Source organism: Solea senegalensis, linkage group LG20 (genome assembly GCF_019176455.1).
Source record: "Solea senegalensis isolate Sse05_10M linkage group LG20, IFAPA_SoseM_1, whole genome shotgun sequence".
NCBI lineage: Eukaryota > Metazoa > Chordata > Actinopteri > Pleuronectiformes > Soleidae > Solea > Solea senegalensis.
Window position 1 is genome coordinate 16,680,060 of NC_058039.1, and position 25,163 is coordinate 16,705,222.

At 41.5% G+C, this 25,163-nt stretch overlaps 3 protein-coding genes across 6 annotated transcripts; 1 reads left to right on the forward strand and 2 right to left on the reverse strand.

Annotated features, from left to right (window-relative positions):
• Positions 1-1,411: 1,411 nt before the first annotated feature.
• ppp1r10 (protein phosphatase 1, regulatory subunit 10) lies at positions 1,412-12,641 on the reverse strand. 4 transcript variants are annotated; one of them, XM_044052539.1, is made up of 18 exons: positions 12,317-12,641; positions 8,972-9,080; positions 8,774-8,860; positions 6,819-6,954; positions 6,677-6,728; positions 6,504-6,593; positions 6,274-6,402; positions 6,077-6,182; positions 5,831-5,934; positions 5,608-5,735; positions 5,333-5,492; positions 5,091-5,234; positions 4,760-5,006; positions 4,578-4,653; positions 4,130-4,348; positions 3,920-4,043; positions 3,443-3,826; positions 1,412-2,742 (listed from the first exon to the last, which is right to left on the reverse strand). In XM_044052539.1, the coding sequence occupies exons 2-18, from the start codon at positions 9,076-9,078 to the stop codon at positions 2,582-2,584; spliced, it is 2,454 nt and encodes an 817-aa protein (XP_043908474.1). In that variant the 5' UTR covers positions 9,079-9,080; positions 12,317-12,641; the 3' UTR covers positions 1,412-2,581. The 4 variants fall into 4 exon arrangements, with proteins under 4 accessions (XP_043908474.1, XP_043908473.1, XP_043908471.1 ...); XM_044052538.1 differs by having other exon boundaries at positions 4,130-4,351; XM_044052536.1 differs by having other exon boundaries at positions 5,831-5,937.
• Positions 12,642-13,325: 684 nt separating this feature from the next.
• Positions 13,326-16,275, forward strand: mrps18b (mitochondrial ribosomal protein S18B). Its single transcript, XM_044052968.1, has 7 exons — positions 13,326-13,435; positions 14,216-14,384; positions 14,665-14,762; positions 14,868-14,936; positions 15,320-15,386; positions 15,470-15,529; positions 16,000-16,275. The coding sequence occupies exons 1-7, from the start codon at positions 13,355-13,357 to the stop codon at positions 16,194-16,196; spliced, it is 741 nt and encodes a 246-aa protein (XP_043908903.1). The 5' UTR covers positions 13,326-13,354; the 3' UTR covers positions 16,197-16,275.
• Positions 16,263-25,157, reverse strand: abcf1 (ATP-binding cassette, sub-family F (GCN20), member 1). The gene is made up of 25 exons (XM_044053322.1): positions 24,931-25,157; positions 23,853-23,902; positions 23,668-23,742; positions 23,469-23,592; positions 23,345-23,379; positions 23,178-23,267; positions 23,010-23,048; positions 22,825-22,899; positions 22,641-22,736; positions 22,248-22,370; positions 22,012-22,112; positions 21,595-21,680; positions 21,352-21,491; positions 20,959-21,107; positions 20,792-20,875; positions 20,484-20,608; positions 19,188-19,300; positions 18,900-19,071; positions 18,719-18,793; positions 18,340-18,410; positions 17,561-17,593; positions 17,085-17,253; positions 16,924-16,988; positions 16,774-16,846; positions 16,263-16,639 (listed from the first exon to the last, which is right to left on the reverse strand). Exons 1-25 carry the CDS (start codon positions 24,989-24,991, stop codon positions 16,473-16,475), a joined length of 2,391 nt encoding a protein of 796 aa, XP_043909257.1. The 5' UTR covers positions 24,992-25,157; the 3' UTR covers positions 16,263-16,472.
• Positions 25,158-25,163: the final 6 nt, after the last annotated feature.

Here is a 25,163-nt window from a genome sequence, read left to right on the forward strand (position 1 = left end):
CCCACAGGATTCAAACTATTGACCGTCTTGCTGTAATCACAATTAATAAACCCATTAAATACATTTTTTTTGGTCATTTGTTTTTGAATTTCCAGGTTATTTTCTAATGTATTTCTTTGTAAATTTCCATTTTCACCACAAAAAAAGGAAAATAAATAGTATTCACTACTTCAGCTGGTAACACAATAATACACATAACTAAAGTGAGCAAATTCAATTGTCTACATAATGTGCTGACTTTAGTTTGAATGAAGTTAATTTATTTGAGTGTAGTTCTTTTTTTTAAGTTTGTGAGCCAAAAACATAAACCTATGCAGCAAAACAAGTGGACAACAGCCAGAAACAATGATATACTGTATTTACAGCAGAATAAACAAGTAACACACACACGCAGCACATCACTTACCCTCAAGCCAGAAAATCCAAATCACTCACTCTCAGGAGAGCCATGTCAAGCTTTATTTATCTATACTTGTATTGTTGTTGGAAATAGTGTTTTTTAATCACTCGGAATAGGAAACAACAGGATAAAACCATTTAATCTTAATACTCTTAATCAGTATTCAGTTGATTTGATGCCACAAATCTCCAAAATTTCAACACAAAGACCCCCCTGCAAGACTTAGTTTATGCTTTAACACACAAACACACAATAAGACGTTTTTGTTCCATCATGATTTACATGTATAAAAGTATTTAACAGATACAGCCGTCAAAACTGGACAAAATCAATCTGTCGTGGTCCTGACGGGCGACAGTGGGTGGTTTTGCCCACTGGAAAGTTTGGGGGTTTAATTCCCTGCTCCTCTAGACCAGTGTTTCTCAGACCTGGTCCTGGAGACCCTGCGGGGCCCAAAAACCTGCATGTTTTCGACGTTTCCTTTACTCGAACATGCCTGATTCAAATGTCCAGCTCATCAGCAAACACTGCAGAAGCCTGATGACGAGCCATTTATTTGAATCAGGTGTGTGGGGTGAAGCAGTGAGTTCCCAGGACCAGGATTGAGATTTGGAAGTGATTGTATTTTCTCTTGTATTTTCATTAATAGAGGTTGTGCGTAGTTTAAAACTGTGAAACACCATTTTTGGTCTACATATTTAGAAAGTGAATAAAGACACTTAATGTGACGTACCTTATCTTTTATCAAGGCAAAGTTAGTTATATAAAATAAATAGGTCGTTATCAGGCTCCTTCAGAGCTCCATGATGAGCTGACCATTTGAATCAGGAGAAACATGCAGGTTGAGAAACACTGGTCGAGTCTACATGTCAATATGTCCCTGAACAAGACACAGAAAATGTGCTGTATAAACATGTGTGAATGATGTAAACACATTTGTTCACCTGGATTCAAAGTTTGTGTGCTTGATTTCATTGTAATTATCTTAAAATCACACAACACACACCATCATTTGTATTTGGGCATTTATTTAATACACTGTGTACAAAAAAATTCAACTGAAAATATGATTTTAAAAAATACAGGAGGTGAAAGAGAGCAAAAAAAAAATTGACATTCTTACAGTCCCACAAGAGACACAACGGTCATTGTTTTCACAGAAAACATTCAAAATTGGCTGACCTCCCTCATTCGACTCGTAACACTGACAGTAAACCCCCTGCGTGGGTTCAGGAGGGAGCGCAGAAGATACAGGCAGCAGCTGTGGGAACTCTTCTGACAGGACCAGTGTGTGATGGAGCATGATTGTTGCACGCGCACACACACACAGACACAGACACACAGCTAAGTCGCCGAGTCAGAGCACACGCGTGTGCGGGAAACGTACACACAACACGCACATCACTGTTGCTTCTCTTCACAACCAACAACAGCTGCTTTGAGAAAAAAGGAAGAAACAAAAAAAAAAAATATGCAGGACCATTTTTATACTCATCAGCTCATCATTTTAACTTTTTCAGGAGGGGAATAAAGCTGTTTGATACCAGGTAGTTCTTTTTCAGTCTCTTATATTAATAAATCATAACTCTATTGGCCTTTGTCTTCATAAAGTGCTTTTTTTTGTGTAAAAAAATGGAGAACATTTATGACTCTTCTTCTTCTTCTGACTCAAACCTGGCCAATCCAAAAAAAACAAAAAAGAAAAGAGGGGCAGATGAAAGCAACATCACGTTGTAGGTACACAGTACAAAAGCCACAACGCCAAAAGAAATGTATTCACATGGGGGGGAGGAAATAGCTTTCTGCTGAGAAGGAGACTTCCATTTTGGTCAACCGAGTTACTTGTTTGGAAAGTGACTGAGCACACAGGCAGCGAGCCACAGGCGTGGGTCAGTGTGGAGGCTTAGTTTACAGTCTCTGTTGGAAATGATCAAAATAATTTAAAAAAAAAGGAAAAACGCAGTTCCATTAGTGATCACCAGACAGGCGTAAGCTCCACAGTGACTTCTGCAGGACTTCACTCACACACTCAATCACACACACACACACACACACACACACCCTACGCCGTCCACGCTTGTGTCCTGAACTTGACGTCCTGCAGTGGTCTTTGATCAGAGAGAGCGGCTCCTCGAAGAGGTCAGCAGTTGGCAGACTTGATCCAAATGGCGGCAGCGCCACCTAGTGTCCGTGCTGTGGGTGCTGGTTGTGTTGGTTGTGGGCCGGGTGGTTCGGCGGCAACGGCGGTCCGTTCACGCCGGGGTGGTAGAAGGCGCAGTTGTTCTCGTACCGGCAGCTTCCCTTCATCATGAAGTGACGGCACACAGGCCTCTTGGACATGTCTGGCGGGAGAGGGAGACGACGGCGTTACAATCACGACTAAGAACAATAACAAGCAACAAACAGCTCTTTATATGTTCATTATTTCAAATGAATGGACCTGAAAGTGCTGATTTTTAACTGTTATGTAGCGCCTACAAAGCCTGTATGTTTGAAGTGTGACAGCACAACACAGCTTTTAAACCTGGAATAAAGGTAAAATAGCATTAACTAACTAGCACTGCCCCCTGCTGGAACCAGCTCATAATGGCCATTAAATCTGACCCAACAAACAAAAAAAGTTCACAATAATCCTTTTGTTTGGCAGTCATAATTTGTAGTTTTTCTGTGTGTATATAAGTTAAGTCAAAACTGTATCTTTGTCATGTGGAAATGAACTCTATTCTTTTATTTCTGTGAAGCACATACATGTGTTTTGACATAATTTCCCCTTGCATAGAAGTGACTATAATAAAATGGAACAGTTATTGTTGACCAATTAATGCTTGTTTTTGCAAAGTGTACCAAATTCGTCATCATTCTTGGTCAAAAACTATTACTGCTGAGTTTAAGTTATGATCCATAATTAGTTTCTAAACACTTATCTCTATACACTGAATAAGGATTTCAACAAATAACATTTAAAAAAGTGCACAAACAGATTATAGACTCAAGTTTTAATCAACACTTTGTTCTGATGACAAAGACCAATGTTCCAAGTACCGTTCATGTTGTTGTGTCCTCCTCTGGGTCCTCCCCGTCCTCGCCCCCTGAAGCCCGGCTCTCCTCCTCTGCCGCGGCCTCCCCGGTGGAAGTGGCCCCCTCTGTGGGGGCCTCCTCTCATGGAGTCGTCTCCCCAGTAGTTGCCGTTGTCTCCCCGGCCCTGGCCCGGAGGCGGCCCCATCATGCGGGGGCCTCCACCGGCGTTGAACGGCGGGCCGTGGTTGTGTGGTGGCGGCGGGTGGTTGAAGCGGGGGCCTCCGGGCGGGTTGTTGGGCGGGTAGCCGCCGTTCATTGGCATCTGCATGTGCATGTTCATGTTGTTCATGTTGTTCATGTTGTTCATGTTGTTCATGCCTGGACCGTGACCCAGTAAACCTGGGTTGACTGCACAGAAGAGGGGAAAAAAACAGGTCGTTAAAAACGTGAGGACAGACAAACGTGGAGTGTAGCACTACACTGAAGAAGACTTTGGCTTACCTGGTGGAGGTCCACCCTGGTTCTGGTTCTGGGTCTGCTGCAGGGAGCCGAGCAGCTGTTTAATCTTGTCCGAGAAGTCAGGCTGCTTGATCAGGTCTTCAGTCGACTGGTTACCAGAAGCACCCTGATGTGAAAACAAAGAATATAATTAGACATTTCACATCTAACAGCAGGAACACAGTCGTGCTCCGACCGGTACTTGATATTTACCATGATGGATGAGAGCAGCTCCTGTACGTTGACAGAGGGAGGTATGGGGTTGCTGACGTTGTTGGAGGACTGTGGGCTGCGCGAGCTGTTGCTCAGGTTCCCCATGAGGTTAGCGAGGACAGGCGGAAGCTTGGAGCTCTCGTTTGGAGCCAAGGCGGAGCCCTGCTGCGGCGTGGTGTCCATGGGCTCGGCATAGCTGTCATCCTGCATGGACGAGTCCTGCTGGCACGACAGACAGAAGGTCATGAGTGAGTGAGCGTTAGTGTGTTATGGTTATCACGATAGTAGATTTGATTGTGTTTATTCTCAGCTTCAAATACTTGTATTGTCCTGTTAAATAATGCTGTTAATGTTAAAGACGATGGCAATGTTGGTATTGATACTGGTTGTTTTAAGCACCGATAAGTATCTCAATCCTAATGTGTGTGTGTGTGAGAGCGATACTAACCTCATCCAGAGGAATGAGACGAGGAGGCATGGGCTCATACGGCTCTGGGTCTGGTTCATGCGGCGTATCGGGCACGCTGGAGAGAAGAGAGAAACAATAATTATAACGTGAAAGCCCTAAACTTTCCCTCTAACACTTACAAAAACGATACACCTTCTTTTTTTCCCCCCAGAATCTCCTACCTCTCTTTGCTGAGGAAGATCTCCTGCAGGATGCCCATCTCGCGATCCCTCTGTGTGAACTTCTCTGTGCTGTTGGCGCCGTGCGAGACCAGGCTGCCGGGCAGCGTCAGGGGCCGAGGCGGCGTCCAGGGAACCCTCTCCTCCATGGTGTCGTGGGAGAGCCGACGGGCCATCTCAAACGTCTGCCTGTCCATCATCAGCTCTCGTTTCGCGGCCTCGCCAAAGTCCTTGATCTTGTTGACGTTAACTGTGAATTCGGTGAAGGGACGTCGTTAATAACTGATATTTTCTTAACGTAAAAAACAAGTGGGTCGTTTACCACGAGCCTTACCTCTCTCCGTCTCATCCAGATCAAAGTAGAAGTAGTGTTTGAGCTGCTCCTCCTCGGCCCAGTGAACCGTCTTCTTCTTCTTGCCCTTCTTGGTCAAGCTTTCTTCTTCGCCGCGCGGTTCTGCCAGAGCGTTGGGTTTCTCACCTACACACAGTTAAAAATGATGAAAATAGAATTAGATCAGGGGGATAAACATAAAATTAAGAGGTGCACTTTTCAAACTGTCAAGAAGTAGATCTTACTGTTGTCAGACGCCTCGGGGTCCTCAGAGGGAACTGGGGTCCCGGGCTGCTCTGGCTCGTGGTTTTCATCGGTGGGCGTGCTGGAGGCGGCAGCGTCTGGAGATGACGGCTTCATGGTCGATGAAGAATATGCGGATGGTTTGCCGTCAAAGGGATTCGCCTGAGGACAAGAAAGGAACGAGAATGATTTTTAGAACTGGGTTTGACGTCAAAAAAGGCAAAAGGTATCGACAGTTGTGGCTCTTGTTAGTCTTGTCAATCCGTGTTAACCGTACCTTGTTGGATGTGGGGGACACGGCCTTGGTGCTTGTTGGAGCACTAGCGCTGGATTTCTTCTTCTTAATCTTAATCCCTGGAACTGGGGCAGAGTTCAGTGCATCAAGGAAACCAGTGGCCTCCATTGCTGCAGAAGCGACACAAAAAGACAAAAGTTAACATGACCACATCACCAGCATCTCCTTGACATTGCTCACATGTGATGTCACGTTTGAAACTCACGTTGCGCTGGAATGATCTTGACTTTAATTTCTTTGGCAGAGTTTGACGGCGTATTGAGTGGTTTGTATTTTTTCTCCAGCGGTGGATTATCTGCTGGGCCAGCGCTGCTGATGGACAATAACAGATATAAGGAAACATGAAACTACCAACATTGGCCACCTAGGGGCAGTAATGAGCAAGCTGCATGAATATACAGTACCATATACAGTACAAACAAGGAACACGACTGATGGTGTATAACCGTACCTGTGCCTCTTTAGGAGTGGAGGCTTGATGTTGTACTTGTCACCCAGTGGTGGCGCTACAGGCACCTTCTTAGCAGGGGCAGGGTTTGGTGTATCGATCTCCAGTCCTACACATGACACAAAACAAAACCAATTATTATCAACGAACAATATGACATTCAGAGCCAGCGACTTCACCGGGTGTAACAGTAGGTTTACCTATGGAGCGAATCTTTGTGTGACTGGGTGCGTGGGCTTTAGGTTTCTCCTTCTTCTTGTCCTCCTCTACAATCTTCTCCTTCACGTCCCGCACCGGCATCTTGCTCTCCTCTTTCTTCTTTTTCTTATCTGTTGGATAAATATTCAAAAAAAGTTAGAAACCGTTGCCAAAGGAAGCCACAGAGGGAAAAAACCAGACACATGATTAAAAGTGAAATAATCATCCGTACCAGCAGGAGAGTTGCCACTGCCCGAGACACTCTGAGAGCGGATTATAGCCATCCAGCCATCCATGAGCACGGACGCCAACTTCCTAAGATCTAAATAAAAGACAGGAACATTAGTATGGTGCAGTGCATTCTGCTGAAGTGATTTGGGATTTTTGCTTTTGAAGTCAACTGACCTTCGGTATCGGCGCCTTTCTTTAGCTGCTTCACCAGCTTGGCTGTGTTGTTCTGACAAAATATGAAAGCAGAGTTGTTAGCTGCAGGTGTAAGAACAACGTATAAAGTGCTTTCTGCTGGATAAACTGACTGAGACAGTACCTGTTTGAGGTGGTCCACTTTGAGAGGCAGCTTCTGCAGTGTGAGGAGGATGAGCTGCAGCAGAGGGGAGTTGTTGGTGGTTTTAGAGTAGATGAGCCAGGAGTTGAGCAGCCTGTATCCTCCAACTCTGATAAACCTGGAGGAAGGAACAAGAGATTTTTTTTTTTAATAATGATGCAGACACTAGAACATTGACAAACACATTAAATGATTGTAATTGTTCCAGAAAACACTTCCTCACTTCATTAAAACAATGGATAGACAACAACAGCACAAGAGGACAGAGCGAAGCTAATAACTAACACCCAACTGACGTCATTTCAAGTGTGCCAGGTGAAAAACAAGTGAGTATTGTATGGGCAGAGTGTTCAAATCAACTAAAAACACGACTTCAGTAAATCATTATTCAAAAATAGTGAGGTAAAAATATGATACAATTACAATAAATACAGTCAAACTACAAAAGTGCTTCGACAGACAAAACAAAAAGAGGGTAAACTCAGAACAATCAATGGAAATAATAAAGACACAAGATGCAATTAGGAATCAGTGAGTGATAATTGTTTGAAAAAGCACTGTAAAAACAATAGTCACATGAATAGCCTGTTGTGGTGTATGGTTTGAGACAGTGGCACTGTCTAAAAGACAGGAGGCAGAGCTGAAGATGCTGAGATTTTCATTGGGAGTGACCAGGATGGACAGGAGTTGAAATTTCTAAGCATAAAGTACGATTATATAGGACAAAAGGTGTTGATGTCCCTTGTGCCTGGCAGGAGGACACAAGGGAGAGGATAAAACGGAGGCAGTTGTTCAGCCGTAGCGACTTCTAAAGTAAGTCAACTTTTTAGGATGTAGGATAAGCCAATTCTTAAACAATAAAGTAAAAAAAGACAATAAAGTAGGACTTATAACACTCTGTAAGGCCTTATACATTTTCTAACCCGTGTTTTTAACCTGATTTATCCTTTTCACCTTAACAAATAACCCTTCTCCTGAAACATAGTGTATGCTTTTTCAACATCAAAAAAAACACTCAAGTGCATTTACATACATGTTAAAAATAAAATTTTGGTTGGACTAAGAAAATCATTTGTTTATTTAGTTTGACTAAAACTGAGCTACTCTTGAATAATGCAATTCATAGTCAGATTACTCCTGCATGTACTGTATACGCTTAGTCAGACTGGAGTCGGACTGGAGTCAGACTTGGCACGATCCATCTGGCTGTTTGTTTTTCCCTGTCATAAGGTCAACAGCAAACTGATTCAATATGCACTAGTTTATAGAGATACAGCGCCACCTACAGAGGCAGACTTCATTTACGAATCTACGAAGTTAGTGCTAATTCACCGTTTTGTTCGCTTACAAGAATCTGTCTTGGTGTTTTATGACAGTTTCCGTGATGTTGCTTTATTGACTTAGCTTCCCATTTTCTTTTGCCTCTTTGTCTTCTTCCAAGATCACAAGTATAAAACGAGGCAAAGATTAATATATATATGAGGGAAAAATTAAAGGACAAAAGGATGACTGTATGGGTTGCTTTGATGTTATGGCAACAGTTGGTCACTTTGATGTGTGCTCTGTCCATGGACAGTGGTTAAAAGATTTGATTTGATTAGATCCAAAGTCATCAAAGGCAAAAACTACAAACTAGATTATATAGAAACTGCAAACATGGCAGCCTGTCAAAGCAAAATAAATAAAAATCAGTTCCTCTCAGATTTTCTATTATTGTTGCAGCACTGCCTCCTTCTGGATTTCATTCAGTCATTCATTCATCACCCCTGGGGCCAAACCCTCCTTCAAATTCAACAAGAATTTGCCATGTTAGATTTTTCTTTTGTCAAATCTTTGCGAAACAAAGCACATTTTTCAAGTGAAAGGCTGAAAAACCAAATTAGACTTAAATGAAAATGAAAAATACAAAAGCCATTTAATTTGAAATGAAAACTTACCGGTTAAGAACATCATGTGATTTCGTCTGGAGCAGGATGTTGAGGTACATACATCTACTGACCATCTTGGTAGAAGCTTTCATCAGGCTGCAAATGGAAAATCAGCAGAGATTTTTAAGTTTATTTAATTTAGTCACAAATGAAACTGTTATGTAACAAAATGAATATTAACACCATGTAAACATTTCTGTTCCTCACCTAAACACCTTTGGGACTCCCTCCAGGCTGCGGAGTTCTCCATCCTTGCCCAACAGAGCTTCCACACCTTTTAAAATCTGTCTGGGGTCCACTGGTCCAGCTGCCATATCTGAAATAAACACATACAACAATAAATTAATATGCCAACATGTCACATGTGTATAAAATGTGCTATTATGTATGGGTTTATTGCATTTACTGAAACTAAAACTTCTGTTTACGGACTCTTTGCCTGCCAAACTGCTGCTGAATTTCACAGAGGCTCCTCTACCAAAACTTTAATTAAATCACATCATGGTTCAAAGCCAGATTCATGTCACGCATTAAAATAAAAAACAAAAAACAAAAAGACAACCACAAGTGTAGCCTGTCACAACAGGCTTCCCCATTCCACTTCAAATCATCTCACTTTAGAGTCAGTGAACCACTGCACCACACAGTATCAAGGTCATTCCATCAACATCACGGCATTAATTGCCAAACACACAACATCTGAAAGGTCAAAAAGGTCTTCGAAGACTCAATGAGGGTTTGGGCAGCATTACTCATCAGGCTGGTAAACACCACTTAAAACCAAGTTAGGATTCAGAAGAGCTATGCAGTTCTATAATTTGCCACGCTGGCCTCTGATTAGCATCACTTTTTACCCTATCAGGAAAACAATGACTTTGACTGTCGATCTGACACGGACACACAACTTACTACACATTAAGACAGCAGCGCTTCCTTCCAGCAACACACCGAGTTTTGCTCTCGCAGACACACGGTGCATCGCAGCTTTGGGTTTGCTGCCTCACAGTTGTGACTTTCAGTTTCTTGACATTGACTCGCCAAGAATGAAGACCAGTTCCATCGTATTATCTCAGTAACTCTTACTTGAAGTAGATGTGTGTATTTAGTCTAATGTTATGTTCATTATATCCTCATATAAACATGTTACATTGAGACTAGAAACTGACTTGTATTGAACTGTTCTTTCTATGCTTAACACTAAAACAACAATACTAATGGGGAAAAAATGTTAATGTTAGGTTTAAACACTGCACTGTTTATAAAAAAGTATGTTACAATGAGACTAAAATAGAGATGATAAAATGATACTAATATAGAGAAAAACAATGTTAGCTATGTAACCCTTACAACAAATATTGTTTTTTATTTTTTGTTATACACATTTATCACATCTGCATGTATTAAATGAAAATGGAGAGGAAAGGTCAAGGTTTATGAGAAAGAGAGGAATATTGTCAAGTTAGAAATAATTACTTATTTTAATAGCACACATCTATCACAATAATTTACATCTGTGAAAAAAGCTAACTGAAAAGCAATACCTTGTTACTGCCTATTTTCATTATTAGCATCTTAAATCTCTGGTATGGAATTCTGGTTTCACACACCAGCAGCATACAGCATGATTAAAGTAATTAGTATGTTAAATAATTGTGTTCTTTCTCAAGTCTCTGAAGGAAGCTAAATAATAGAAGTGGAGGTACCATCAGTCATAATCTAGCAGCCACAGGTTACAAGTCAGGACACTTACTGCCACCTAGAGGCCACTCAATGTTCCCACATTGACACTGAGCACATTGAATTATTACAACTGCCAGTGCAGCATCACTAACAATGGCTTGTCCTGCAGCATATTCGTCTGCCTATAAAACAAACTCTTTGACTAAAAGGTACCAGATGTTTAATGATTTCACACACAGTGCTATTGTCCTATTATCCTATGAAGTCTGTGATCCAAAAATAGATTTACTTTTACAAATGGCCATGAGGAAAAAAATAACCATTAGTGTTCATAGCATAAATGCTTGGCTGAACCATTTTAAGCATGCAATTATTTTTATGCTTTTTTTATGTCAGTTTTATGTATTAGTATGTCAATTCCTGAGCAGATACCTGCGATTCGAGTGGAAATCAATCCACGGGAATGTCATACTGTGAGGAATCAGTTTAAGTCTTACCCGTGTAACCGTTGTAGTAGAAGTTTTATATAGTCTCAGACCTCCACAACACTGCAAATAACACAATCCCTGTAAATGTCACAATTGTCACACAAAGTCAGTGTTAATTAATTAAACATGAACCCTGGTTCAGATGGGGAGAGAAGGTTACATGTACACAGTCCCACTGTAGTCAGATAGTCACTGTAAAAAAAACAAAAAAAAAACAAAGCTGACTGATCTTATAAAAAAAGCATAGATCCTGCAAAACAAAAATGTATTTTTAAAGCAGTTGCGCAATTAAGCGCACTACTACAAATACATCTACGGTGTAACCAAGTAGACTATGATCGGATCATCTAACAGTTAAAAACGCCCTCGGTTATATAAGGGCTATTCAAGCTGCCTATAAAAGGCTTGCGTTTTAACCTGACATCTGTCATAGCTGTGTACAGCCTGCTCCTGCGGCTAAAGCTTCCCCGACAAAGAGAGGGAGGTGGATTCTGACTGCTAATCAGATCCCTCCCCCGTTAACCACTTCGACGACGGCAGACCAAACCCTCAAAAACAGCAATGGCTTCTACAGCAAACACCACACATTGATAACAAAAAGAAGACAAGGGAATTAGCACCAGGTCTCTCTAGATGGCCCTATGCGCACGGCAGTCAGAAAACGCGATGGGCATCCGTATATAGTTGGTATGCAATAAAGTATTAGAAAAAAACAAAAACAAAGGAGGGGAAAAAAACACCAAATCCCAAACGTCGCTTCGATGAGAGCGGTGCTGGCCGAACAATGCACAATGCTAGCTGTCCGAGAAGCAAACCACAACTAGTCCATCACATTTTGCCAATCCCGACTGTTTGTGCTTCAAAAGACCACATCGCCCGAGTCATCCTGCAATCTTTATCCACAGATTGCCGAGTACATGGCGAGGGCTTTCAGGAAGTCCCTGCGCTATCTTTGTCAACATTTTCAACACACAGTATTGTCCACAAATCCTCAAGCTAATGCAATCTTTATGTGTAGATTGCGGTGAGTGTTAGTCCCGTGGAGCAGCCCCCTACAAAGCAGATTTGGCAGGCAAAAAGTCCGACTCCCTGACCTGGAATTTGCTGCTATGCCTACGGCAATCTTTATGAACAGATTGCTTATGGTTATTTTAACGAATTAACAGGATATTTAGGTTAATTTCGCCCATTTCGTCTCACACACAAAGAAACGGAGCACTGTGCTTCCGTCCGCTTTTCTGTGTGAGCTCATGCTATAACATTGCCTATTTTTGACCAAGCTGACTCACTGTGCCTGCTAGCCAGCTACTAGCTAGCCTATTGTCTACGACTGTTTTTACATTTGATGAATTTCGATTTCAATTCAACGTCAAAATCAACTTACTATTGATACAACAGATCTCCAGCGTCTCGGGATTATTATAACGTGCTTTTCAGGCACTTATATCTCTTATTTCAGTAATTTATGTCGTCAACCTTCATGGTTTTAATATCAACTTAAAGACTTCTTATGGGTGGGGCTGTGGTAGCTAGGAGCTAGCCTTTCCTTCAGGAACAAACTTGAGGCAAAAATAGTAATCAAATGTCCATTACTTGAAGAAAAAACATGAATTTGAGTTGAGTTGTTCAAAGTCCTCGACGGTTCAGTCTTCGGCAAACAAATTCATACCTGCAACACACATAAAAAAACACAACATTTATTTTCGATCCTGGCAAACTTCGTCCTTTGGTGACTAACTATTAAGTAAAGCTGTATGGATTTCGCATTAAAATCGAACAAAATGTTGAAGAGAAGCCGTAATGCCTTCATGACTTGACTTACCTCTGACCAAATCCAGGAATGAGCGCTGGGGGAGGGACAAAGACTTTATACACGGTGACGTTTTTTACGTCACGGACGGCGGTTTTTCCCTCGTACGTCACTAAAACAAAATGGCCTACAACTGACCTTCATGATACGACCAATGACATAATGGCGTACACTACGTTTTCGATGTAACATTTCAAAATTTCACACTGGACTTACCTGAAAAGTGCCACATCTTGGTATTTTTGATGAGGTATTAAAGGTACACGTCGTGTTTTGGCTACTTTGCTGGGTTTTGATGTGTATTTCACATGTAAATTTAGTTAACAAAATTTATTGAAAATGGCGACTGACTTGACAGCCAGGGCTGGTCACGTGAGCATGTCAAAAAAAAGAGAACGACAGTGTACAATCACATTGGATAAAAGTAAAAAAATAATAATAAACAGACAGCGAGTGGTTCCGTTTTGCGCGAATATCACCCACTGTGACTTCTCACATGGTATACAATATCCAGCGATGTTTTAACTTTGATATAAAGAAAATACCGTGATCGCTGCATTTTTGCGTCACGTGCCCTTTCACCTTCACCCTACAACCCCATCTGACAGCAAAATGGCGGCCCCCGTGCGACACATCGCGAAGGTTCTATTCCGTCTTTCGCCTTCAGTTTTTCAGCCTCTGCGACAAAATGAGGTACTAAACTCAACTGTGTTCTTGGTGTGTTAGTCGTGCACATCGATTTGTATTAAACAGTTTGAGGAAATAGCTTAATACGTGAATATAATTAAGAGTCATGGGCAGATTCGTCTGCCCTCTCGCTAGGAACTATTTATCTTAGAGTGGCAGCGCGGTGTTTTGTTTGTTTATTATTCACATCATGTGTTAAACTAAAACGACGTGAGGCTAATAATGGGATTATTGGGTTATTTCATAAGGATGCACGATACTGGACCTTTTTTGCCGATGTCCGATATGCTGATATATCGGGAGTGTTTGGGTGTTTGTTAGTATATATATATATATACTAACATACTAACTAACTAACATATATACTTATGTATGTGTGTGTGTATTGTCATCAACTACAGCTTGTTTAAAACACCCACAGCTTATGTGAAGACTTTGCTAAACAATGTACAATTGGAGGCTACTGCACTGAAACAACATTGAAACTCTTCTTGTCTCATGTGTTGTGAGACCACTTAGAGTGCTTGAGGTGCTAATCAACCTGATGGTGCATGATGACCTTTAGATCCTGATAAATTAGTCAAGCGTTTCCACATATCTTGCCTTCCCCCTACCGAAACTAGGAGTGGGAATCGCGATACCAATTATGTCACGATGATGTTAGAAAAGCAACTGATTGTAAACTTGACGTCATAACCTAAATGTACACATTTTCATAAAGCCAACAAACTGCTCACAGTATATGTTTTGCTTGTGTGTTGTAATGTTATTCTTTTATGCTTTTAGTCCTTCTTATGGAGGCTACCTGGAAGACCATGTCTGGCCTCTTCCCCGTTCATAATTCCACATCACCTTTTCTGCAAAGCTGCATCATCCCAGACTAAGGACTCTGCTCAGGCTTTGGAGGCTCTCTCCCGTTACAAGGAAAAACCCTGGGATTACCTGGAGAGTGAAGGTCAGTCAGTCAGTCATCATCTAACCGCTTTATCCTCCACCAGAGGGTCGCGGGGGGTGCTGTGCCAATCTCAGCTACATCGGGCGATAGGCGGGGTACACCCTGGACAGTTCGCCAGTCCATCGCAGGGCCACACACAACTAGAGACAAACAACCATTCACACTCACACTCACTCCTATGGTCAATTTAGTGTCTAATTATGTTAAGGAAAATCAACATTTGTTCTTTTTTGGGCCCCTTATTCTGTTGTTTTTATGCTGAATCTCTTTCCCCTGGCAGAGTACATCGAGAGGTATGGGACCAGCCCGGTATGGGCGGGCTACAGGAGAAACCACAAAGGAGGCATTCCCCCACAGAAGACTCGCAAGACTTGCATTGTAAGATGTCTGTTCCAATCCATCAGAAATGCACTTTCCATCATTAACACGCGTCACGTAATTGAACATCTGTAGTTTTAATAACATGAACTCTGTTTTCTTTAGCGAGGAGACAAGATATGTGGAAACCCCTGTCCAATTTGTCGGGATCCAAATGTTATCGTCCATCATCAGGTTGGTTATCAAAATGGTCTCACAACACTAAACATACACATGCTGTTGAGTTACAGTAGTATTTCAGGATTATAGATTCATTGACAGATAGTTTAGAGACTTTCATTCAAACCAAACAACAATATTGTTTAACTGATTTGTTTGCTTCGATAAAACGTTCTCAAACTTTTTATACCACAGATTTATTCCTAATTAGATTTCTGATTTTCCAAGTACCACCAGAGGACGCTCGCCAACCACAGTTTGAGAACCGTGGTTTTAGATAATCCATAGCAAATTATTCTATGGTTGTGCTATTACCACATTTTCATTTAATCATTTAAATGAACTGTCTGATTGCTCTTCGTATGGCATGTTAACTCAAACTCAAACTTCTTTCGTAGAACGTGAAACTATTGCAGCAGTTTATTAGTCCGCAGACTGGAATGGTGTACGATCCCACTCGAACCGGTAAGTCGTCAAAGTGAGCACTGTTGTTGTTGTGATGTATCTCTTTCTGCTGGATACCAAGCTGTTGGTTCTTCTGTCTCCAGGCGTGTGTATGAAACAGCAAAAGCTCATCACCAAGGCCGTCAACACAGCACAAGATCAAGGTATGTAGCACAAATTAAAACTGCCTAAAACACAGTCCTGCTCCTGAATGGTTCCTTTTTTTAAATTTCATATGTAATGTATATTTTTTAAATGACTGTCATAACATCTTAAGGCAGCAAATTAAAAGATTAAAAAGACAAACAACTCCTGAATTTTGAAGTTCAGCCTGGAATTTAAGTGACTTAAAATGTTTCATAGTGTTAATGAGAAATGCCAAAATGAGGCTTAAAGGTTTAGTATCAGAGTTATGCCCGTTCTAGCCAGTCATGAGTTATATCACAAACTCTACCTGAAGGATATAGAGTATGGAGGGCAACTGGAGTGAAAGATTGTCCCAGAATGATATAAACTTATGTTTCTGACCATGGAGACTGAAAGGCTGCTCCAGTTTTCAGACTAAACTGTAGATGGCAGCATTTCCAAAACGTACTGTAATTTAAATATATTAATATTTAATGTCCTCTTTCAGGTTTACTTCCCTTTCAGATTCCACATGTGGAGTTTTCAGAAGACTTCTCCAACACCCACGATGCTGTGGGTAAAACACCACCTCCCCCATCCTTACGGTCTGGTGACAGCTGGTACAAGTGGTACAGTGATATAACACCTGATGAGACTGAAGTGGCTAAAGTCAAGAAGTTGTACAGGGCCTACTTAAAGAAATGAAGGTCTTGTGAATTTCCACCCTGATTGATCAACCCACTGGTGTGTACATAGACAAAATAAACCACATGATTAAAATGTTGCTTTATTGTTTGGCTTCAGTACACCTTGACCACAGGTTGACACTTTTTTTCTTTTTCTGTATTTTAGAAACATTAGGTTAACACTCCACTCCCAACAAATCCATTTGAAGTGTGTGACTTTGAGAGACATGGTGACTGCTCCTGATGTGTGTACTGTAGGAAGCATAGGTGTAGAACAGCAGGTTGTCCTCTCCGGTCACGGGTTGACCTTGTTGACCATGGTCTCTCCCAGAGACTCCAGCACCTCGCGTTTGTATTCCTCAAAGTCTCCGTCGATCTGGTTGATGGAGCGGTCCTCCACCACCCACATGTGACACTGGGTCTCCGTGATGAGCCGAGCGTCGTGACTCACGATGATCACAGCTGTGCACAAGGGACCGGGACAGCGTTAGTGACAAAGACCCCCAACACTGCGCTGATGTTTAAGGGTGTTGTGCTGGGATCTGACTAGATTGTTTATTTTATAACAAAACCAAGCTTCTTAAATTAATTCTTACCTCCTTTGTATTCATTGATGGCCTCTGATAAGGCATCGATTGACTCAATGTCCAGATTGTTAGTGGGTTCATCCTATGTGAGGAAAAGAGCGTAAGTTATAGAAAATCCATTTGTACATAATGAATAAAAGGCTCAGCGACCGATCTTACCAAGATTAGTACATCAGGCTGACGACACGACAGTTCCGCAAACACGACTCTTGCCTTCTGACCGCCTGGAGGAGATCGAAACACAGACGCCGTCAGAAAACACACCTCCCTCTCTCAACACTGATAGTACAGTAAAGTATCTGACAGACGATATTTCGTACCAGACAGTTTAGAGATCTGAATGGTGTGGGCATGGCTCTCCAGGCCAAAGCGCCCCAGACACTTCCTGCTGTCCTGATACGGGAGGTTGAAGTTCCTCATCAAATACTCGGTGGCCGCCTCTTCCATGTTCAGCTGGTCAGCGTACTGCTGGTTGAAGAAGCCCACTTTCTGTAGGCAGATACAAAGTCATACATCTTCTCATGATCAGTGATTCACTTCAGATTGAAAAATGTAGATGGAGAGCAGGGCTTCAATCAACTCAAGTAAAAAAGGTTTTAACTTCTACAAATGAAAAACATCAGCTTTGTGTCAACCGATTTACAAATTAAGTTCTTCAGTAGATATCGGTAACACTTAACACAAGACAACCCTTATAAACAGATTTACTAACCCTTTACCAAGTAGTCTAAATGTAAAGTAGCACAGATCATTAACGACAGTGTGAATTTAAAGATTTAAACAGCAAGTTACTCACCAGACGATGATTCTTCCTCATCTCACCTTTGGTCTGAGGAACAGAGGAAAAAAAAGGAAGAGTTATAGAAAGTTATATACAGTGAACCCTGCAGAACAACCCGGTGTTCCATGTTTACTGATTATTTAAGTGTGATCCGATATAAATACAATGTGGTGTCTCTAATCTCAATCTCAATAAAATGTGATAAAACGACTGTGAAACACGGAATAGTAAGTGGACCCTTTGATATACGAATTACTTGAATTCCCTTGAGGAGCAAAAACCTGGGATCAGATCTACACATCCTTCAGGAGGAAGAGGAAGTGTGGACCACTCCCACACAACTGAGAGTGACAGAGCATAAAAACTGTGGCTGGTGAGGCAGTAGAAGCACACAGGGCAAGTACAGTGAGACAGCTCCATACAGGAGCACTATGGCTGAAAACACCTATAGCAACAGTTGGACCTGAAGGTATACATGCAGTATTAGTTGGACTCCCAATACCATTATGTGGGTGTGTTAGTCTGACTTTGAAAAACTTGAGTACAATGTTCAGTCAGTTCAGTTTTAGTCAGACTGACACAATCATTTGTTGTTGCGTGTGAAATCTAGGTCTCAGAAACCACAGAGGGATTTGGAAGTTACTCCAGTAAGTCAGTTGTAAAGGATTTGCTTTTTAGTTCGCCAGCGTATAAAAACAATACTTTTGTAACCAATGTTGCTGCCAGTTATTTAATTTGAACAACTCCATTTACTCCAGTTATTCCATGTGATCAACACTCATGTGCTCACTTACAGGATTTAATTTCCCAGTGAGCAGCAACAGGAGGGTACTCTTCCCAACACCATTGGGTCCAACTATACAAACTAGAGGTAGGAAAGAGAGGAGAAAAAAAAAACATTGTGAACAGTGCATTTGGACGTGAAATATGAGGTTGTCTCCAGATTAAAACACAACAACAATTGAGGGAAGATTTGATGAGACACTACTTTACAAAAGGCACTGCTGCTTTTTGTGCCGTCATCTCCAAACTAAGGCTACGTCCACGTTATTCTGTTTTCTTTTAAAATCACAGATAATTCTGCTGCTAATACATCTGTGGAGGCGTTTGAAAATGCTGTCTAAGTTCTAAGAGTGGCCACCGTCATTGTAACAGAGGGAGAAGAACACTTACTCCTGGAGTCCATGTCGATACCAAAGTCAACGTTTTTGAATAAAGGCTTATTAACGTCGTAGGCAAAGTCGACACCTGTGAGGAGAAACCAGAGTCAAAATCATTTCATTAAAAGCACAAACACTGGCAGTAAGTGACAGCTGAGCAAGGAGCTGCCGCAGCAGTCTGTCCATGTTCTTACTGTGTAGTCCCAGGATGGGGGGTGAGAGAGGAGGTGGGTTAGGGAAAGTGAACTTGACAGTATACTCTTTAGGCCTCTTCAGCAGCTCTGTGGCCTCCTTGCTCTCCTCCTCCTGACCCTTTTTCTTGCCCTTTTGTTGCTTTCTGGTCAGGGCGTCTTTAGTCTGCTTCTCCTGAGAGAGAATGAGACTGGGTGATTAGTGGAGTTTCTACAGTGTTACTATAGAAAGGGTTCCGGTGAGAAACCTAAACACTTATTTAAATCTTTTAATTCATTCTCAGTACTCACAGCCTGTTTGGTGGACTTGCCACCAGCCTTCAGCTCTTTGAGTCTCTTCTCCTGCTTGTCGTACTGTTTCTGCAGCTCCTTCTGCTTCTGCACATACATCTTCTTAAAGGTCACTTAAGGGAAAAGGAAGGAACAAACACTTTTACCTGAATGTAAAAGCAGCAGTTTCCAATTGCCCAACCATAATATGAACATAGATCTGCTGCTGCCATCTAGAGCTGAAACAATTAATCGATTATTAATCGATTACTAAATTAATCGACAACTATTTTGATAATCGATTTATCGGTTCGAAGCTATTTTCATGATTAAAACAAGATTTCCAATTGTTTAAGCTTCTTAAATGTGAGTACTTTCTTCATTTCTTTGCTCTGGATAACAAAATCATTAAAAGCTAATCATTTTGTTTTGTGGACAAAACAAGACATTTAAGAACCTCATCATTTCCAGGTTTGACGAACATCAGTCAACATATTTTAAGGTTTTCTGATCTTTTATGGACCAAACCATTCATTGATTCATCGAGAAGAAAATAATCAACAGATTAATCGATTATGAAAATAATCGTTAGTTGCAGCTCTACTGCCATCTACTCATTATATTTCAGCTCAGTAATTGCGCTCATCATTCTATTCCTGCAACATAAATGTTAAATAAAACCGAGGCCACAAGCTAAAAGCTAATTGATTCATGATAGTTGAACCAACATTTAAACCTGATTTATACTCTGCCACTTTTGATAATTGTCCCAGACGAAACTAAACGAGTCGTGGAATGTTTTCATTACACTCCTGTAGGAGGTTTCAGTCATCCCCTCACACCTTCTACTCAATCTCTCCGTTGCTAGTTTATGTTGCATCATCCTGATCACAACTGTCAGCTTGTTTATTTGTGCTACTTTTGGACTGGTTTCATAAAACTGTCAGCGGTATCTTTGCACCAGAGCCCCACCAGAGGGCGCTGCTGTGCAGGGGAGGGTTGTAAGCTTTTATGTTTTCCTGTATCAAAAATGTCGTGGAGTACAAGGAAGTAATAAATTCAACGTTGTCCCCAAATAAATGTCTGCAGTTTTCATTACAGATGCTATATTGCTTTGTGAACATTTTTGACTGAAAATGAATGAAGACCATTGTAAATCACAAGGTTGTGGAATGACAAGGCTCCCTCTTGTGTCACTTCAACACAAATCCCTAAGACTGACTATCAGCAGACTAGAGAGCATGTTCACATCAGTCACAGTTCAATTAATCATAATGCATCCCATCCCCAATCCCAGTTTAGTACATGGATACTCACAGTAGTTCCCTCTGTAGTAGTAGAGTTTCTGGTAGTCTAAGTGCATGATATCTGTACACACATCGTCAAGGAAACTCTGGTCGTGGGAGACTATCAGGAGGGTCTTCTTCCAGCCTTGCAGGTAGCTATAAGAACAAAAAACTATTTTAAATGCCTAGCACGGACCTGTCTTGTAAACATATATATAGAGCCCCATCAAATCATGTCCCTTGTGAACACTTCTGAAGCACTCATTGACTCAGACTTAATGGTTACAGTATGATACGTTTGAGTGAAATACATTAAAAAAATAAAATAAGGCTTTATACTTGTTGAGCCAGATGACGGCGTTCAGGTCCAGGTGGTTTGTGGGTTCATCCAGCATCAGGAGTGTGGGTTCCATGAACAGAGCTCTGCAGAAGGTCAGAGTGAGGTACATACAGAGTCATGTTGGAATGGTTCCATCCATGGCAGTTTGTATTGTATTGGTGTGTACCTGGCCAGGGAGACTCTCATTCTCCATCCACCAGAGAATCTCTTTGTGGGTCTGTTCTGCATTTCTGATGTAAAACCCAGACCGGCCAGGATTCTCCTGGCTTTGGCCTCAGCTGCTGCAGCTCCAATCACCCTCAGCTCTTCGTAGACCTGTTGTGGCGTAAGAACACAAACACCCACACGATGAGAAACAGTGCAATGTAACAGAGAACCTGTCAGGCTTTTAATTACCCCTAGAATAAGCATTTTATATTTATATCAGAAGCAATACTACCAAGGCTGCCCCCTCTGGACCACCATGTTTACCTTGATGACAGTCTTTCAGGCAACATTTTAATCATTATGCCAAAATTAATATAAATGGTTGAGTGGTCGTCTGTAATTCACCCCTGACCTTCTCCAGCCTCTCAGCCACACAGTCCTCTCCCTTGTCCAGACGAGCCTGGAGCCGCTTCTCCTCTTCCAGGAGTTTCAGGCGGCGAGTGTCTGCCTTCAGCACGGCCTGCACTGCCGGCGTGTCATCGGCTACCACCTCTGACATAAAAACACAGGGGACATCGCAGAGGAGTAAGGAGCAAGAACAGTCTGTAAGTGTTACAGAAACGATGACGAGAGCAAACCGTGGTCGGTCACTTACCCTGCTCACACAGAAGCACATCGATGTTGGGGGGAATACTCAGAGCTCTGTTGGCTATGTGTTTGAGTAACGTGGTCTTTCCTTTACTGTAACACAAGACCGTGAGATGGCACTTAATCTTCTATTATTATTATTGTACAGGTGAACATTGGCATCTTTAACAAGATGGAAGACTAAACCTCCAACATGCTGCAGTTAATGCAGGCTGAAAGGCAACAGCAAACCTTACAACCAGCCTCTACATACAGTATGTGATAGCATCTAACCCACCAATATTTATTAGTTTACTTTCACATATAAACGTCAGTTTTAATTAATGTGATATGTTGGTCCCTCAATCTTGTCCTGACAAAGGTTAAAAGGGCACTAACAAACACAACTTGATCGAATCTGAAAACAAATTGTAAATTAAATTACCCATTTGGCCCAACCAAACCATATCTTCTTCCGGCTACAATCAGAAGATCCGCATTGACAAAAAGCTCCTTTCCATGAGCGGAAATGCTGAACCTCTCCAGCTAAAGAAAGAAAGGAAATAAGGTAAAATTTGGGAAAAGTATATACTATTAAAACAGTAATTATACTTAAAATTTCGGGCCATATTTGTAAACTGTTGCATGACACAGCGCCACACATTGGAGTAAGTTTGTAACCTTAATATCGGAGGCATTCTCCAGCATGGCCTGTCTGGACGACATCTCCGCCTGGGAGATGGAGAAATCTCCCTCCAACTCATTCTGAGCCCGAACACTGGCCACCTGACGCTCATACTCCAACTGTAATGAGAGAAACACAAACGTCTGCAACAACAAAGGGAAAGGTGGAGCAAAACAAGTTACACCCATTTAACCAGCTTCTCGTGCCAGATAAGGGTGGATTCAAGACTTTAAGTCAATATCTGTGGATAAAATAATGTGTGTTTATTGCTGAAATGATAAAAAAAAAAATATATAATCCCTTTAAGTGAGTCAGTCTTCAAAGACTGTAAAAGGCATATTGGCCCTTCTAAATATTAGGGACATAAATTAAATCAACACATTCATTACCAGTTTCTTTTTCTTCTTCTTCTCCTTTTTGCTGAGATTAGCATACGGGTCATCGTCCTCCTGTTTGGCCTGCGCTGCGATGACATCTTCTGCACACTGGATTGATACAGTCAGAGACAGATGTGTTAAAGACTGTTTCAAAGCAGAGAAAAGGAGGAAGAACGCTTTGATCAGGCAAACGTACCATCATTGTGTCACCTCCGTCACTCTCCTGCTCCTCATCTTCATCCTCACTGCGTGATGGCTCAGGTTTTGCTTTCTACACAGACAGATAGACAGCTCTCATCACATGACCCGGCAAGACGCCGAGAAAACAATCAAGCGAATGCAGTAAAACCTAAAATCATAGATCGGTAATTTGGTACTCACCTTTTGTTGCTCTTTCTTCCCCCTCTTTGGCTTCTCGTCCTGATTTTAGGGTGACAGGAGAAGAGGTTTCTTTAATTAGCCAATGCTTCATCTAAGCCCCGGTTCAAAGTGTCAAAGAAAATTCTAAGCAGTTCAACAACAGAGACGATATTAAATACAGTACTGTACCTTTTTTTCTGGTTTATCCTCTTTGTTCTCATCATCATCATCATCATCATCACTCTGGCCCTGGCTGAGAGCAGCAAAGACGTTTCCACCCTGAAAGACGTTAGAGATGCTTTACAAAGTCAACATGGAAAGAGTCAGTGAAGCAATAAATAAAAAAATTTAAAAACCTTTTTATTCTTGTTTCCTTTGCTGGGGACACAGACTGTGAAAAGAAAAGTAAAAACAACAGAATTAAATAAATTAAAACATGTGTGAGAATTTGAGTCTTTAAAATGCAGTTTAACGACATGCCTGGCTCGTCGTCATCGTCCTCATCACTTGCTTGTACTGAAAGCTTTTTCAGCTTCAGCATGACATCCTCATCATCCTCATCTGCGTCTTCAGCCTTCCCTTTCCGTCGATCTTTCTTCTTTTTCTAAGAGCAAATTTTTTTTTATTAAATGAATGAATGACCCATCTTTCAAAGAGTCTCTTTCAGAATGAAGCTTACCTGTTTCCCCTGTGGCTCTTTCACAGCCTCTTCTATCTTCTCAGGCTTGCTATCTGTGGCGAGTTCCTCGAAGAACTGGAGGAAAAACATTCAGACAACAAATCCAATAAGACACATTGTGCCATAGAGCTCAAACGTCAGGTGTATGTGGTATTTAGATACTTCAAAACATAATAAATACTCACACTTTTCTTCCCCTTTTTATCTTTCTTCCCCTTTTTCACTGTTTTTTCAACTGGAAGATGAGAAATGTTTTAACAACACAGACAAGACATACGAGTTGGGTTCTTGCTTTCAAATTTTAATGTAAACTTCGGTTTAAATATCAATATCGGTTTTATTTATTGATGTATGGAGGATTGTTGTTTTCCTAATACTGTCATTTATTATTGTTTAACTAGCTTGAGTGGCTCAGCATAAGGTGTTTAATTTTAATATGAGGTTATCACGACTGTAGTCTGCTTTGCTTGAGTGAGTGATTGTGGCACCGGTTGTAAGGGAGTGATGCATTTCTGATGCCCAAGCTGACTGGAATGGGTCATGATCCACCATACAGCATCATTTTACTCTGGTACACCGGAGGGAAGGGTTACCAAGAAATGGAATAGTTGGGACCAATTATTTTAGTACTATTCCTAATGGAAGAATGAGAAAAAAAATACTCGGTGGAAACACAGCATCTTACCTAAAGCCCCTACAAAGCTAGAAACGGCCGTGGAATAACCAGTGAGTCAAGGCGAGTCTTAGCTAAACTGTGCTTTGTGTAAGTCATTGTGGGAAAACGACGCATTTTTCCTTTTTGACGTTTGAAAGTGCAGTCGACATTGTGTGGGTTATGCTGACACTGACACTGCATTTGTCGAGCAGAAGAGACCAGTGTTTGTGTCCTGTCGCTACACCGAACGTACTTAATTAAGCTGCAACTACACGTAATATTAATAGCTATTATTTGTCACTCACATTAACTCGTGCATACGTTTAATAGAGTTAGAAACTTCTTCATGACACTTGGCAGGTTAGCAAACATCTGACATGTTTTAGCATGGAGCCTCTACAAACCTACATTAAACATAACGACACTCAAAGTTGAAGGAATGAAGTAATTTATATTTAGCCGACAACGACACCAGTGCGTAATCTAGGGCAGGACATTTGAAAAGGAGACTTGTTTAGTTGAGTTACACCTGCACTAGTGCTAGATTCATGTTAGCTTTAATGCTACACGGCTAGCTGCTAGCTCCTGAACATTGATGTTTCTCTCACCAGGTGCAGCCGCGACTTCATCGCCCACCCACTCCGCTTCCTCTTTCGTTTTCTTGGGCATTTTCTTGTTTTACTGCGACTTTATGAAGACAGTGGAGCTAAATATAAAGTCTTTTTTCTCTTCTATGCGGCTCTGTGTCTCGGCCACATACACATGTCATGCGGCCCAGCGACGTGATGATGATGTAGCTCAGAGATGCCGGGTCACCAACAAACTTTCTTCTTCGTGGTCT

Coding starts and splice junctions, on each gene's coding strand:
- abcf1 (XM_044053322.1), bottom strand. CDS start 24,991: ATGCCCAAGAAAACGAAAGAGGAAGCGGAGTGGGTGGGCGATGAAGTC. Junction 23,593..23,667: donor AAGAGCCACAGGGGAAACAG/GTAAGCTTCATT, acceptor ATTTGCTCTTAG/AAAAAGAAGAAAGATCGACG. Junction 16,989..17,084: donor TCAGATCTCTAAACTGTCTG/GTACGAAATATC, acceptor GATCTCCTCCAG/GCGGTCAGAAGGCAAGAGTC.
- mrps18b (XM_044052968.1), top strand. CDS start 13,355: ATGGCGGCCCCCGTGCGACACATCGCGAAGGTTCTATTCCGTCTTTCG. Junction 14,385..14,664: donor GGATTACCTGGAGAGTGAAG/GTCAGTCAGTCA, acceptor TTCCCCTGGCAG/AGTACATCGAGAGGTATGGG. Junction 15,387..15,469: donor GTACGATCCCACTCGAACCG/GTAAGTCGTCAA, acceptor TTCTGTCTCCAG/GCGTGTGTATGAAACAGCAA.
- ppp1r10 (XM_044052535.1), bottom strand. CDS start 9,078: ATGGCAGCTGGACCAGTGGACCCCAGACAGATTTTAAAAGGTGTGGAA. Junction 8,861..8,971: donor GGAGTCCCAAAGGTGTTTAG/GTGAGGAACAGA, acceptor TTCCATTTGCAG/CCTGATGAAAGCTTCTACCA. Junction 4,654..4,759: donor ATCTTCCTCAGCAAAGAGAG/GTAGGAGATTCT, acceptor TCTTCTCTCCAG/CGTGCCCGATACGCCGCATG.